General features: G+C 53.6%; 1 protein-coding gene across 14 annotated transcripts; it reads right to left on the bottom strand.

Annotated features, from left to right (window-relative positions):
• Positions 1-72: 72 nt before the first annotated feature.
• Positions 73-12,831, bottom strand: LOC102739101 (asialoglycoprotein receptor 2). Of its 14 annotated transcripts, none has more exons than XM_031034131.2 (10): positions 12,511-12,813; positions 12,033-12,241; positions 7,548-7,667; positions 7,241-7,336; positions 6,599-6,670; positions 6,383-6,469; positions 6,144-6,289; positions 5,972-6,070; positions 2,317-2,423; positions 73-418 (listed from the first exon to the last, which is right to left on the bottom strand). In XM_031034131.2, the coding sequence occupies exons 1-10, from the start codon at positions 12,759-12,761 to the stop codon at positions 298-300; spliced, it is 1,308 nt and encodes a 435-aa protein (XP_030889991.2). In that variant the 5' UTR covers positions 12,762-12,813; the 3' UTR covers positions 73-297. The 14 variants fall into 14 exon arrangements, 10 of the variants coding, with proteins under 10 accessions (XP_030889991.2, XP_081661963.1, XP_081661965.1 ...); XR_004077431.2 differs by having other exon boundaries at positions 333-418; positions 5,972-6,066; positions 12,511-12,796; XM_081805837.1 differs by lacking the exon at positions 73-418 and adding an exon at positions 425-725 and having other exon boundaries at positions 12,033-12,175; positions 12,511-12,831.
• Positions 12,832-16,094: the final 3,263 nt, after the last annotated feature.

Here is a 16,094-nt window from a genome sequence, read left to right as displayed (position 1 = left end):
TGTTGCAGACTGAACGAGAAGATCGTGCCCCGTCGACATGATAGAGAGTTACTAAGTAACACTCACAAGTGATCAATAAAGAAATACCCGTTTGCATCTATTATTTAGAAATTCTGATGTCAATGCTGGGAGACACAGCCAAAGCACCAAAAGCGAGCTTCTCTGAGCAGCAGGGGCGGCTGCCTCGAGCCCCACAAGACTTCAAGCTGCACGAATGATCAGTCCGACCACTTTTTGAAGGAGACGTCCTAGAGAACTTTGCAAGTGAACGCTAGGAAGTCTCAGCACGGTGCGAGGCTAGAAGCAGCAACCGCTTGAAATAGGACATGTGAAAACAGGCAAAAAGAGCAGCTCGCCGTCCACCCTGGGGCATGTCTGAGTCACGTGTGGCACATCCATACATTGGAACTCTCTACCGCTGCGAAGTTTGCCAACATAAACTGGTCAGGGAACAGCAGAGGCTGGACGGACGCCCTCAGACCCGGGGAAGCAGGAGGAGCACGCGACCTAGTGATAGGTTCTGCTGCATCCACGCAGGAACGCGGGAAACGTCCCGATGGGACACGTGGAACGGGTGATTCCGTGGGTCAGCTGGACGGGACCACAGGGCGCCTCGGGAGTTGGTCAGACACGAATCTGAGTGTGTCTGGGGGCGTGTTTGGGGATGAGATGAGCATTGGAACTGGTAGAGCAAACTGGGCCGGCCGGCTCCGTTGGCTAAAGCCCTGATGGGAACAAGAAGACTGACCCTCCCGGGAGTAAGACAGAGTCCTTCCCGCCTGACCCCTCCACCCTGGGACCCCGGCTTTCTTGCTGGCTCGGGCTGCGATGGAAACATCCGCCCTCCCTGGGTCTTGAGCTTGCTGCCTTCACATGGAGCCACACCGTCGGCTCTCCTGGGTCTCATGCTTTGGACTCAGACTGGAACTGGGGTCACTGGCTCTCCGGGGTCTCCAGCTCACCCGCGCACCTGCAGAACCTGGGACTTGCCACCCTCCATAACCGCATGAGCCCATTCCTTGTAATAAATCTCTTTAATAAATCACACATACACAGACACACACATCCTGCTGGTTCTTTGGAGAGCCCTAATCCAATGGCCACAAAATAGTTAACTCTGGGAGAGGTGGGAGGCGTGAGGAGCATCCCTGTGTGTGTGAGAGAGAAGCATTTTTTCCTAATAGTATATATTACTTTTGCAGTAAAAATAAAACAACAACTCTAATTGCTTCAAGAACCTCTTAATATTGGCTTCAGAATGATTTTGGAAGGTGACATTTAGCCCCAGAGGAAGTGGCTGGTGACACCCTGTGCTAGAGAAAGGTCTAGATCTCTTAGGGGTCCAGAAGAGGTGGTCCCACTGCAGATAGGGGACAGCGTCTTACCGAACCCCGTTCCCTTAGCAAGCATTTTCTGCAGCCCCCGTCAGCCAAACCACAGCTCCTGGGGTTGGGAGGAGCCCCGTTGTTCCCTGAAACCTCTTCTGTGGGAGATCCCCTGGGGTGGGGGGAGCTGCTTCCCCATGCAGTCCCTCCGGCCCCCACCTGCTGCCTCGAGCTGAGCATCTCTGCTCCAAACCTCCCTCCCCTCCCTGACCCATGTCCCTTGGGATGGGGTCTCAAGGGGCAGCTGTCTAGGACTAAATCTGTCTCTTCCAGATGCCCCCCTCTTCTTTGCTCCCCACATCTCCCAGTTACAAATGACCAGTCCATGCAATTTCAAATACTTGCATCTTCTTTCCCTACCCCATGGAGCGGGCTGAAAATTATAATCATGACAGTCACTTGCGGAAGGAGGCGGGACCTCAGTGTCTCTGGGGGTCTGTGATGCTCACAGCACACCCTCCCTCCTGTCTCGACCCCTCCCCTCTATTTTTCCTTTCTTCAAAATCCTCCCTGCAGAGAGCTGGGGGCGGGGCAGGGGGGCGGGCTCCTAAGCCGTGATGTTCAGCCTCATCTCGCACACCCAGCGTTGCACCTGCTTGCAGAAATGGTCGTTCCAGCGTCCATTCGCCTGGACTACCGCGCAGTCTTCACCTCCACCCACCTCATGCCCCTGCCAGTCATCTGGCTGAGTGGCCGCCCAGTTCCTAGGAAGGCAGGATGGAGCTCAAGCTCTGACCCCCAGCCCTGCAACGCTCACCCCCACCTCAGAAAAGCACAGCCGAGGAGGAGGGGTTCAGGGAGGCGATGCAGCAGCCTGGGAGGGAGAGGGTTGGGAGTTTGGTCCCCGGGGGAAGGGTGGGAGTGTAATGGAGCAAAAGACCAGGGGGCTGGCCCCAGGCCAAACCAACAGGGCAGAGGGGAGGCCACTTACTTGTAGTTCTGCTGATAGTCTGTGCCATCCACCCATTTCCAGGTGCCCTCGCTGTCAGTGAGACCTATCCAGGCATTGAAGGGGTTTGTGTGTTGGACAATGAATTTCTGGAAAACAGGAGGGAAGGAAGGTTCTAGTGCCTTGAACCTCCGTGCAGGCAGCTGCGGCTGCCTCCGTCTTGTCCAGCTCCCTCTGTCCCCAGGCTGAAGCGTCCGCTCCCAAAACAACTATTTTTGCTTTTTCTTCTGGAACTGGAGTTATTGCTGAGTGGAACTTTGCGGGGCTAAACCTCGTGCTAAGTGCTTTCCAAAGGTTATCTTATTTGATCCTTCAAGAGCTCTTTAAATTGGGCACCCTGGTGATTCACACTTCACAGGTGAGATTAAGGAACTCGAGGTAGTTGGTGGAACCCAGGAATTCCAGTGCTGGGGTTTGTGACCGCTCCCCCCGACTCAGCACCCCACCTCATTCCCAGCTCACAGCTGCTACCCCGACTCTCATCTTCTGGTGTCTTCTGCCCACGACCTCGAACTCTTGGAATCCTGACTCTGGCCCCTGCTGCCCCCATGGGACCCCAACACCCACTAAGGATCTCAGTTTCAGGGGCGCCTGGGTGGCTCAGATCGTTAAGCGTCTGACTTCAGCTCAGGTCATGATCCCAGGGTCCTGGGATCAAGCCCCACATCGGGCTCCTGGCTCAGCAAGGAGCCCGCTTCTCCCTCTCCCTCTGCCTCTCTCCCTGCTTATACTTTCTGTCTCTCTCTCTCTGTATCTCTGTGTCTCAAATGAATAAATAAAATCTTAAAAAAAAGAAAAGATCTCGGTTTCACTTGCCTCTCAAGGGCATGTGCCCTGTTCCTCCTGTTCCTGCTTCTCTGTGTAGCTGTGGTTTCTGGAGTTTTGCCGGGCCCTGGGCCTTTCAAGCTTGGACCCACTGCCCAGACCCCCTTATGACTTGGCTACATGGGGTCTGCAGTCTGAGGGAAATGTGTGAGGGCAGGGTGGGGAGGAGGTGGTCTCTGAGACAGCTCCCCAGGACTCATGCACACCCCCGAGGACAACAGACCCCCACATGGCTTTCTCTTACAGAAGAGACTTTAGCCCCATGTTTTGGAAGGGTAGCAGTGGGAGAATATAGAGGAAACGGGGGGATGGCCTGATTAACATACACGCCTAGCCCTTCCCTTTGACAGCATGTGGAGGGTCTACAACCCCGTATGGAGGGAAATTTCCTAATTCCATTCGCTTCCTAGAGACCCCATAACGATTGCAGACCACCTCACTTGAGCACAGGTATATGACAGCATCCTTGAATTAATTCTAGAATCCTGCCAACAGGACAGCATTCTGTGCATGAGGAGGCTGGGGGGCCTGCCCCACAAATTCAGAGGCGTCAACAGAGCTGGAGGGAAAGTGCTAGAGACCAGATATTCTGTTTGCTGCCACCTGCTGTCCCCACCCCCTCTTCCCGCTGCCACCGGAAGCTGAATGACCGAACGGAATACAAATCGCCGATATCCAGCCCTCTGGGTTGAAGACTGAGGGGAGGAATCAATAGTGCCAGGTGAATTCATCTCCCCTATTCCTGGGTAAATAACAGGCAAGAAAGAATTGCACCCATTCAAAAAAATGGCGACGGGGGGGGGGGGGGCCGTGATCATGGAACTTATGCAAAATTAAAGAGGAGACGAATGATATAAAATATCAAAGAAGACATCCAAGAAGAAAGAGAACACAATGATAAGTGAAGGGAAGAAACCCAAGAGAAAGATTTGAGCCATGCAAAAAAGCCCAGGAACTTAGCAGAAAGCCAAGTCTGGGGCATGAACGATGGGCTTGAGGACAGGACTGCCACCCAGAGGGAAAGAGAAAGACAGAAGTATAGGGTGGGGGCTGTGGACAGCAGACAACAGAGGGACGTTTGGATGACCCGTTCCAGAAAAAGAAAGAGAACGCACAAGAAAAAAGAAGTTCAAATTAAAATCGTATTTAAGAATTTAGGAAACCTAACTTTACGAATTAAGAGGATGCTCCTGGCCCCGGAGGAAAATTACAGAGAAGGAGCAACACCAAGATATATCTGGACGAGGCTAATGAGATTCAAAGACAAAAAAGACTCCAACTATTCAGGCAAAATGCTTACGGAATCTCAGAGAGAAAAGAAGGAGGCATTATAAACTTCAAAGTTGCTAAGAGACTAGCTCTTCATTGCTCTCCGCACAAAAAAGTGAAAATCTGTGAAGGGCTAAGGGTGTTAGCTGATGCTACTGGAGTAATTATATTGCAACATGCACATGTATCAAACCAACACATTGTACCCCTCAAACTTACACCATATTTTATGTCAATTATATCTCAATTTTTAAAAAAAGAACAAGGCGGGGCACCTGGCTGGCCAGTCGATAGAGCATGCAACTCTTGATCTCGGGGTTGTGAGTTCCAGCCCCATATTGGGCATGGAGCTTACTTACAAACAAACAAAAAAGAGGAGGCTTGGGGCGCCTGGGTGGCTCAGTCGGTTAAGCATCTGCCTTCGGCTAAGGTCATGATCCCAGGGTCCTGGGATCGAGCCCCACATTGGGCTCCCTGCTCAATGGGAAGCCTGCTTCTCCCTCTCCCACTCCCCCTGCTTGTGTTCCCTCTCTCACTGTGTCTCTCTCTGTCAAATAAATAAATAAATAAAATCTTTAAAAAGAAAAAAAAGAGGAGGCATGTGAAGAATGTAAGTAGACTGGTTTCCTCATCTTTCATATGGAAAGTTGTATGAACTCTTTGACGTTTTTTGAAGCCGATAAATTTCAGCCCATCGTTTAAAATGATCAAAGTAATCACTAGTATAACCAAAAAGAAGCTACATGTAGTTCAAAATACCGTAGGGGAGAAAACAAAAAGAATACATCTCACACAGCAAACGTGAGAAAACAAAAGAAGAATATCGACAGGAAAAAAAAAAAAAAAAGACAGGCTTGAGGTTAAATATGTCTGTTAAAAACAAATGTAAATGAGATACATATCTATTAAAAGAGAAGGCTCTTACTCAGTTTTTAAAAATTGGAAACAACACGTATTCACAATCCGTAGGAGAAATTCCTTTATATATTTATATATTTATAATGTATATGTTTATCTATATATTTACATATTTACTTAGTATTTGATATATATAAACACATATATTGGATATATATTTGATAAATGTATTCTGGCAACATGTACTGTTTCCTTAGTCCCCTCATCTCTCCCTCCCTCGAAGGGGATAAGAGTGCCTGCCCGTGGGGTCGTGAGGATTACAGGTGAATATATGGAAGTGTTTCTCACCGAGCAAAGACTTTTGCCAGTCACATCCTCCTTTGGAAAAAATGTCTCCACCTATCCTAACGGCTTGGCTGTCCCCTGCGAACTCTGGTGTTGGGGTTGTGGCCGGTGGTGGCAGCGGGCAGGGGAGACCAGGAACTCTTTGGAGGGACCCAGTAACCCATGGCAGGTGTGTCTCTGGGAATTCTACCCGCTCTGTCCCTTTCGCCCAGTGACCACCCATCCACATGCAGCAAGAAGGCACTGAGCGCTGGCACTGTGCTCTCCACCCAAGCCCGTGGCCCTTCAGCTCATTCCGTCTGGAATTCTGTCCCCCACCTGCCGCTCATCACCTGCTCACCTGGCTCCTGGCTCCAATAATGTCCCACCTCTTAAAATCAGTGGCTGCTTCACCATGAACTTCCCAGGGCTCTCCCAGACCTCCGCCTCTGGACTCTTCCTTTGGTTAAAAACTGATAAGAAAGCAGCCTGACCCAGCCTCCCAGCTGCACCCCGGGAAGGTGCAGTCTCACCTGCTCCTCTCTGGAGTTGATGACCACCAGGTGCGCGCTCTCCAGTTGGCAGTACCTGTCCGCGTCCTCCCAGGTCTTCCCGGAGCGGGAGAACCAGTAGCAGCTGCCGTCGTACTCCAGCCAGTTAGCGGGACAGCACTGTGTGCCTGCGGGGGCGGGGGCGGGGGCCCGGGGAGGTGAGAGCCCGCCGGCAGGTGCAGGCGCAGGCGCACTGGGCGGGAGGCCCCCTCTGTCCCTACCATTGCTCTGGAAGAAGGCCATCTGACAAGTCAGGATGCGCAGGTCCATGGGGAAGTGCTTCAGATGCAGGAGCAAGGCGTCGTGATCTAGGGCGTGGCATGGGGGGCGGGATGTGGGCGGTGGGGGCGCCCACCTGCCGGGACCCCCCACGGCGCGCCAGCCTCGGGACTGGGGACACGCAACACGCACACACTCAAGGTCGGGGGGTCTCTGACCTGCTTTCAGATCCCTCTGCTGTTTCTCCAGCTTGGCTTCCAGAGAGGTCAGCTGGTGACTGGCACTGCGCCCTGAGAAAGAGGAAGGCTCACCAATCTCCCTCCCTTCTGCCTCCTTAACGGCCCTCCATCCGCGCCCACTCGAGCCTCCCTGACTCCACCCCGTCCCCACAGTGGCTTGCTAAGGCACACACCTGCGCCGGCCGCTCTCCTGCTTCAACCCCCTCAGCAGGTCCCCATGTTCTCAGAACAGGGCCTCTCTTCATTAGCACGAGGTCCCTGCCTGCGGGACCGGCCCCTAACCGCCTCTCTGCCCAGCCCTCGCCACTTCGCCCCTGCCACACTGCAAAGGGTCACATGGGAATGGACGGCAGTCTTCCTCACCTCCTGGCTTTGCAGATTCTGTTCCCTCTACCTGGCACGAACCCCCATCGTCTTCACCTGCCTGTTCATCCTTCAGGCTCCCTCGGCCCAGGGATCAGCGTCCCTGGACGCCCTGCCCAGCTTCTCGGGCTGGGTGTCCTACCCCCAGCACCCCAAACACGCCCCTCCTGCAGACGGGGCACCGGGCATCCAGCACCGAGCGCAGCCAACCCAGCGCGGATAAGCCGCAGCCCCTGCCTCACCGGAGCCTCCACGCACCATGGGAGAAGAGAGTGCCGATCTCCGACAGGACGCCGTTGGAGAAGTGGCTGAAGTTTTCCTTTAGGATCCGCAGCTCCTCTTGCAGCTGTGCCCCTTGCCAGGAGACAGAGGGAACAGGACAAAGTGGGGAGGGCTGTGTCCGGCCTCACAGCCCCAGCCTGTCCACGTCCCCGCCCCCTCCCGGCCCCATCACCGCCCCACGACTGTCCCAGCGCTGCTCCTTACTGCCCTCTCGCTGCGCTCCCCGAGCTCTCGTGGCCCCCGGCTCGGCGCCCCCCTCCCGGCTGGCCCCTGCGACCCTCACTTTGGGACCCAATCACGCAGATGGCCGCCAGCAGCAGGACGTTGAAGCCCAGGACGAGCAGACTGAGGCGCAAGGTGGAGCAGAAGCGCTGCAGCGGAAGGGGCGACTGCGTGGGGGTCCCTGCCGGAGAAGAAGGGGTATCAGAAGGAGGGGCCTGGGGAGGGGGAACCCAGAGAGTGGACATATGGGAGACCCCCGGGGGAACAGAAGTCTGAGGAGGCACATTCCCCGGCTGGGTGGGAGGGAAGTAGATGGGGGCTGGTTGTGCAGGGAGTCACTGGGCTTTGACCCCAGGGGCCAGACATTGCACACGCGCGCATTTGCACACTCGCCGCCCCATGAACACAGGCAGATACGCACACACACCAACACAGGTAAGTGCAACACAAAGCACAGGGCCCACGATAGTTCACATCATCTGTGCGCAAAGCCCCGCTCTCGGACCTGCGGTACTGGGGTCCAGGCCCTGTGTCCTTCTCACAGTCCATGCCTGGGCCGCTCAGACAAGTCGCAAACCACAACAACAGACCCCTCATTCCTTACTGCGGGTCATTCCACCACAGACGGCTCCCTGGGGTCTGCCCTCCCAGCCCCCGTCCTTCTCCTCTGGCATTTCCCTCTGCCCTGGGGCCCCCAGAACCCCTTGCTCCACCACCAACTCTCCCCTCTAGCTTCAGCAGAACCTCACAGAAACCTCTCCCTGCCCTTGGCCAGACTGAACCCCAACCCCCCCATGTGTGCACACTCCTCTCATTTCACTGTCCCGCTCAGAGCTGTGCACACACTCACTGAGGCACATGTTCACATGTCTCCTCACACGTGTACACACAGACACACACGATCTCACACACTCACAAACACACCCCCCGCTTTTGCACCGTCCACCTGCAAACAAGATGCTTCCTCTTTGGCTCAGACCCCACCTTCCTGTCTGCTCGCTGCCATGACACCAGGCACCTCTGCGTCCTGGGGTGGTCAGGGGCCCAGAGTCTTCCTCCCAAGTTCACCTCCTGTCACCATCCTGAAGTGGACACTCCCTGTGAGTGACCACCCAGAACTCTTGAAATCCTCACACCAATGACTGTCACCTTCCCCCCCCTTCAGACACACTCAGAACCCCATGTTGACTCAGAGAGGCCATGTCTCTGACCTCCACTGCCCGCTCCCCCTCTCTGAGCACAGCCTCCCCTCCGCACACCCTTCCCCTCCCACCCTCCCCATCCTCTGGGCATCTCTCCATCCAGAAGCCCTCCCTGACCACGGTCTTCCCCACCCAGCCAGGACCCCGTGGCTGAGTCTGACTGTTCTCTCAAACCCTGTCCACTGCCCTTGTCCTGCTTCCCAACCTGACCCATGATCCAGAAACCCCAGTTCTGGGCTAGCTCGGCGATCTATGCCCACACCTCCACTCTGAAGTCGGACCGCCTGTGGCTGAGTCCAGCTGTGCCACCAGCTAGCTCTGAGATCACGCGCAAGTCACTCGACCACTTGGTGCCTCAAATTTTCTCATGTCCACTTCTAGTATCTAAAATAGCCAGACTCACAGACATCAAGAGTAGAAGGGTGGTTGCCAGGGTCTGGGTAAACGGGAGTTGCTGTTCAATGGGTGTAAAGTTTTGGTTATGCAAGACGAGTAAGTTCCAAACATCTGTGGTATATCCTTACACCTGCACTGATGTGTGCTATGGTGCAGAACTCATATTGAGTATTCTTATCGCCACTTTTAAAAATGGGGGTAAGAAGAGCAGCGACCTGATTGGACTGTTCTGAGAACAAAATGAGGTAAAACATAAAAAGCACTGCCCAGGCAAGTTTGAAGGTAAAAGGGTCTGCCAGACATGGAAAGATGGGGGCTAGATTCCCCCTCCCTGCCAGAAACAACCAAAACAAAAAAAACAGGCAAGTATGAGAAGCCACCTTTTCCAAGACACCTGAACCTCAGGCAACAAAGGGCAAGGATCCCTGAGAGACGGGAACAACAAGATGAGCCCAGTGGTTCCCCAGCTGCTGCTAGGGGAAAGTTTCAGCTGGGCAGCAGGGAGGGAAATCCAAGCAGAGCCCAGCAGACTCCCTGAGGTGTTGGGGATGACCAAGGTGGCAGAGGTCACAGAACAAGGTATCAAAGAGGAGAGAGCTGCCCACAGAATCCTGGAGGTCTGCAGAGGCTTCCCTCAAGCAACCTGCTGAGCACTGATCAACATGTGCATGTCAGGAAAACTACCCCAGGCCAGGACAAAACCAACCCAAAAGGGCTGGGGAACAGTGCCTCACACTTATACAGGTCCAGGAACGGTGCTTCAGGGGTGCTCCAGACCCACCTAACAATCGTAAAAGCAGGGACACCTGGCTGGCTCAGTCGGAAGGGCATGCAAATCTTGATCTCAGGGTGATGAGTTCAAGCCCCAAGTTGGGTGTAGAGATTACTAAAAAAGTTAAATAAACTTAAAAAAAAATAACAGATTTTCTAAAAAAAAAAAAAAATAGTCATAAAAGCAAAACCCAAAAGGATCAAAATGACTCTACATTGCTTAACCACACCCCAGAACAAAGCTCAAGAATATTTAGAGGAATACAAATATATCCAGCACACGACATGGTAAAATTCACAATGTCTAGCCCACAATCGAAGATTACCAGGCATACAGAGAGACAGGAAAACACAACTCGTAATGAGGAGGTTAATAAATGTATCAAAACTGGGGCGCCTGGGTGGCTCAGTCATTAAGTGTCTGCCTTCGGCTTGGGTCATGATCCCCAGGGTCCTGGGATCAAGCCCCGCATCGGGCTCCCTGCTCGGCGGGAAGCCTGCTTCTCCCTCTCCTGCTCCCCCTGCTTGTGTTCCCTCTCTCGCTGTCTCTCTCTGTCAAATAAATAAATAAAATCTTTAAAAATAATAATAATAAATGTATCAAAACTGACCCAGAATGGACACAGGGGTTAGAATTAGCAGACACAGGACATTACAACATATATTGTAACTGTATTCTGTTCAAAAACATAAGTACAAGGGGCGCCTGGGTGGCTCAGTTGGTTAAGCGACTGCCTTCGGCTCAGGTCATGATCCTGCGGTCTTGGGATCAAGTCCCGCATCGGGCTCCCTGTTCGGCAGGGAGTCTGCTTCTCCCTCTGACCATAACCGCTCTCATGTGCTCTCTCTCTCATTCTCTTTCTCTCTCAAATAAATAAATAAAATCTTTAAAAAAAAAAAAAAAAAAACATAAGTACAAGTCAAGGAAGATACTTAAAAGTCCCGGGTTGAACTCCTAGGCATGAAACTACAATGCCTGAAATGGAAAATCCACTGGGTAGAATTAGTGGAAGATGAGACTTCAGTAAAGATTAGTGAACTTGGAGACACAGCAATAATAACTATATAAAAAGAAACACTGAAAGAGAAAAGAATTAAAAAAAACAACAACAGGGAGAGCATCAGTGAGCTGTGGGGCCATGAATACATGCATAATTACAGTCCTTGAAGGAGAAAGGAGCAGGGAGGGGGGCAGGAAAAGGGGTTTTGAGGAAACAGTGGTTGAAACATTGCCAAGCTGGCGGAAAACTGTAGGCTTCTAGAACGCTGGGAAAGGCAGAAGCCTGTCCTGGAAAAGCAGGTGCTGTCCATCAGGTCTTTTGGGGTGAGCTCCCTCCTCTGTGAAATCCAAAACCTCTCAACTCTGTCCAAGCCTCCTGCTTAAACTGAATCCTCTCACCCTCAGAGGATCCGACAATATCCAAAATCATCCCGAGTGTTCACTTCATACCAGGCATCACATGGGCACTGAGGACGCACAGGGTGTGATTCATGTCGCCCCGACCACCCCCCGCTCACCACCCGGGAAGGGAGAAGCCGTGGGTGGGGACGCCTGTCCCTCCTGCTGCCCTTACCCTGCTCAGCTCCCACCCTCCCGCTGTCTGCCAGCCTCGGGAATGAGGGCCCCCCTCCCAGCCCAGGCTAACCAACCCCCTCCCTGAGCTCCTGTCTCCATGGAGCCTCGCTCCATCACGAGACCCCCTCCCCGGCTCCTGGCTCCTGCCCTTCAGCTCAGATCTCTCTCGCCTGAAAACAGTTCCCAGACACTTGAGTCTTCCTTCAGGAGTTGCTAGAGAAAGATCTAGGCAGGGCGCTTAGGGGAGTGGGGGTCTCCCGGGATCTCTCTGTGCCCATCTCCCATCCCCCAACCCTCCCACATACACACCCTCCTGCTGCATGTGCTTCCCTTGCACACACACGTGCACGCGCACCCTGCTCAGGTTGGGAGGAAGGGGGACAAAGTCATCTCCAGCTTTGAGTTATTCCCTCGCCCTCAGGGGCCCCGGGGGGAGGGGCGGGTAGCGAGCAAGGTGAGGTCAGGGGCAAGCAGAGGAGACTGGCGTCCTACACCCAGAGAAGCCCTGTCCCTGGTCTCGGGTGAATGTGACCTCAGCGAGACAGAGAGCCACCAGCAGCTAGACGGAGGGGGAGTGAAGCCCCAGAAACCAGACACTCACCTACGCAGAACCTGTCTCCTCTCCTGGGGTTGTGCCCACGAGGGCCCGGGCCCTCACCTCCACCCAGTGGGTGGTCATTGTCCTCGGAGTCCAGCTGCTGGATGTCTTGAAAGTCCTTGGCCATGCCGGGTCCAGGGCTGGAGCTGGGTTGGGCTGAGGTTCCCCTTAGGGCTGGGGCTGAGCTCGGGGCTAAGGCTTGTGCTAAGATGCTACTTTGGGCAGAGGCTGATGATGGGGTTGGATGTAGGGTGGGAGCAGGTTGGGTTGGGTCTAAGGTTGGAGGTGAGTGTGGGGCGGAAATACAGCTGGGTCCTGTCCCTTCTCAGGAGACTGCTCGGGCCTTGACTTGGCCAGGAGCCCTCCTTCCACACTCATGGACCAAACCACCCCCCATCCATCTGGCCCCCGCTGTCCCTGAACAAGGGTCTCCTCAATACCGAATATCCCCAGTCCCACCTGCCTCCCCCACCTCGGTTACCTGTGAAAGGTATGGAGGGCTGACTCCCCGGTGGCTCGGGTGGCCCAGGCCCCAGGGCAAGGAGGGGCTACAGCGAGAAGTGGAGCAGGTGGAACCAGGAGGGGCTGGTCCAGGCGAGGCCCCTGAGCCCCTGTGTCCCAGGGTCCACGTGGTTCTAACCTGGCATCTCCTGCCCCCAGGACTTTGGACAGTAAATAGAAGCGGAAACGGGGTTGGAACTCAGGCAAAGCGTGGCGGGGGCGTGGGGACATGACTGTCTCTGTTCTTCCCAGAGAAAGGGGTCTCCTGGCCTCTCCCCCTTCACCCCCACACGCCGGCCACCTCGCTCCTCACCGCACAGTTCGGAGGGGTCCAGGCCAAGAGGGACTGGGGGGCAGTTCACAGGGTCCCCTCTGCCCCTCCCCCCTTTCCCTCCCTGCCCCTGGATTTCCCAGAATTGCTGGTGTCTCCAAATATCCCTGGCAGGGATCAGAGGGGCCGGTTCTCTGCTCTTGCCCAACGTGCGCGGGCTCAGCAGCCAGGCTCCCCGGCTCGGGGCTGGGGGGCATCGCTGTCCGGGGAATAAAGCCCCTCCAGGACCAGAGGCACAGGGGGCGGAGGCAGGAGGCAGCCCTCCCTGGGCAGAGGGATCCGACCTCACCAAGCCCCTTGCGTGGCCCGGGCAACATGAACCTTCTGACCCCCGCCAAATGGGCCGCCGGCCAAGGGCAGAGTTTCTCTTCTTCCACTAAGCCTTCGTGCTGAAAAGGGAAGGAGAGGCCTGAGTGTTCGGGCAGCAACTTTCTGACACACACAGTATCCCTCTGTGAGGGACACACACACGCACACATTTGTGTGTTTTACTTTCTTCTGAATTCCTGGCACCCAGCACATAGTAGATGTTCAACTGGTACTTACTGAATGAGTAAGTGAAGGAATGGATTCTCGCATTATTGACATGAAAGTCTCCTCGAACAATGTAACCTTGCTCCTTGCGTCCTAGTTCGTGACCAACTGAGGCGAGTTTCCCAAACCACTAGTGGGCCACTAATCAAAGTCTGGAAAACACCGCTGGGAGGCGCGAGTCTTGGCGGGGATGTGGTTTTAGTTCTAAGATTTGGGTAAGAGCTTACCAAGCGGATTACCTACTGCAGGCCAAGGTTGACTGACTGCCATCTGGGGATGGGGCCGGGCGGTGGGGAGGGGTTCTTGCTGGCCACGCACCTCAACGGAACTGATTCCAAGTTTTGGGGCTCAACCCCCTTACCCCCTCCTGGGGAGAGAGTGCAGGGAACACGAGAGACATGCTCTGCCTCCTTCTCTTTCTCCCTGTTTGAAAGTCAGCATCTTTCTTTTTTTTTTTTTTTAAAGATTTTATTTATTCATTTGAGACACAGAGATACAGAGAGAGAGAGAGAAAGCATGAGCAGGGAGAGAGGCAGAGGGAGAGGGAGAAGCAGGCTCCTTGCTGAGCCAGGAGCCCGATGTGGGGCTCGATCCCAAGACTCTGGGATCATGACCTGAGCCGAAGGCAGACACTTAACCATCTGAGCCACCCAGGCGCCCCGAAAGTCAGCATCTTAATTTACCAAAAGTTGACGTACACTTTCTGAAGGTTTCATACGGTCTTGTCACTTTTTTGTTGGGTTTTTCTGATTTGGGTTATGGAATCCTGTTTTATTTGGTTGATTTTGGTTTGGGATTTTTATTTTTATTTTATTTTTTTGTACCTCAAGCACAGAAAATTAGGTTAGTTGTAGTCCTGAGTTCATGATACGCCATCTTCCCCAATCTCCCCTCCTACTTTCCCTCCTCCATCCGGTTCCCCCAAACCAATTCTACGCTCCACAGGCAGCCAAAATGGCGTGCTTGGTGTATGTGACGGTCTCCGAAGATGGTGGCCATCAGCTTCTTCCCTCGCTGTACATGCAAGTCACACCACCCACCCAGAGCTAGAGTCTGTTTCCCTCCCCTTGAATCTGAGCGAACTTCGCAACTTGCCATGGCCAGTAGAAAGTGCTAGAAGGGACATTCTGCCAGTTCTGGGCTCAGCCTTCAGAGACCTGGAAGGTTCAGTTTTCAGGGTTGGACACAAACCACCACGCTTTAAGGAAGTCCAGCTATCCTGCTAGAGAGAGAGAGGCCTGGCCTGGGCTGGGGGTGGGGAAGTAAGACACGATATGGAGATTGAGAGACAGAGAGAGGCCACACAGAGGAGTGCTGAGGCCCGAGGATGCGTGAACAAAGCCTCCTGGCCTCTCCCTGCCCAAATTTCTGGCCCTAGAGAATCTTAAGAAATAATGAGTAGGGGGCGCCTGGGTGGCTCAGTCGGTTAAGTGACTGCCTTCGGCTCAGGTCATGATCCTGGAGTCCCGGGATCCAGTCCCGCATCGGGCTCCCTGCTCGGCGGGGAGTCTGCGTCTCCCTCTGACCCTCCTCCCTCTCGTGCTCTCTGTCTCTCATTCTCTCTCTCGCAAATAAATAAAAATAAAATCTTTAAAAAAAAAAAAAAAGAGGGGCGCCTGGGTGGCTCAGATGGTTAAGCGTCTGCCTTCGGCTCAGGTCATGATCCCAGCGTCCTGGGATCGAGCCCCGCATCGGGCTCCCTGCTCAGCAGGGAGCCTACTTCTCCCTCTCCCTCTGCCTCTCTCCCTGCTCATGCTCTCTCTCTCTCTCTGTATCTCTGTGTCTCAAATGAATAAATAAAAAAAAAAAAGAAAGAAAGAAAGAATGAGTAGTCCTCTGTTTTAAGCCACTGAATTTGGGGTTGGTATGTTATGTATCCATAGGTAATGCAAAGAGTATCTACGCCTCAACAGGAATCTTTATAAAATACGTGGTGGGTTTTGTGTGCCCTCTCTGTTATATACCGAAATGGAATTTTCGTAAGTCTTTTGTTCCTGACCTTCTTCACCCAACAACAAATGTTTAAGATCTGTCCATGTTGCTATTTGTACATCTGGCTTGTTGCTATGAGCCCGTGTGTGGTATTCACTGGTGTGGATCAATCATGGTTTATTTACCCAGTCCTCCAGTCATGAACCCTAAGATGTCGCCAATCCCCAGCTACCACGATTAACACCGCGGTCAGTGTTCTCATCATGTTCCCATGAGGACCTACGCGAGAAGTTCTCCGGGAACCACATCCAAGAATGAAATCGCTGGGTCACAGAAACTTCTCACACTTCATTCCAAGCATACGCACATTCTTGCACTGATGAGATCATATCCACAAGATTTTTTTTTTAGTAGTCTTTGCTCCCTTTATTTCTTTGCTTGGCTGGTCCGCTGCCTCCCTTGCACACCCCCTCACAACATCTTCCATCCCTGCTCCTTCTATGAGAATATTAATTACCCAGAAATTATCTTTCTGTCTTCTCTTGGCTATTAAGGGTTTGTCATGTTCCTGGGTGGATCTAGAGGAGACCTTCCCTGCAAAGGTCACCCAGGGTCAAATTATGAAATCAACAAAGCATTCTGGTGCTCGATTTCACCGCGTCTTGTCAGGGCGCCCATTTTCCAGAATGGCTGTGCTGGGTGACTCCCCACCACCAGCCCATGAGGGTCCCCTCCCTTCTGGCCCACCCTTCCCAACTCGATATTAT

Source organism: Leptonychotes weddellii, chromosome 15, assembly GCF_054177405.1.
Source record: "Leptonychotes weddellii isolate Sample4059 chromosome 15, ASM5417740v2, whole genome shotgun sequence".
Classification (NCBI taxonomy): domain Eukaryota; kingdom Metazoa; phylum Chordata; class Mammalia; order Carnivora; family Phocidae; genus Leptonychotes; species Leptonychotes weddellii.
Note: the sequence above shows the minus strand (reverse complement) of the source record. Positions and strands in the feature narration are given on the sequence as shown.

Bases quoted from the DNA above. Each gene is read 5' to 3' on its own strand.
- LOC102739101 (XM_081805836.1), bottom strand. From the start codon at position 12,761: ATGTCCCCACGCCCCCGCCACGCTTTGCCTGAGTTCCAACCCCGTTTC. The intron at 6,071-6,143 runs GTGAGACTGCAC...TTTTAACCAAAG, and splicing joins TCAACTCCAGAGAGGAGCAG to GAAGAGTCCAGAGGCGGAGG. The intron at 2,424-5,971 runs GTGAGCAGGTGA...CCTGTTTTCCAG, and splicing joins TTATTGGAGCCAGGAGCCAG to AAATTCATTGTCCAACACAC.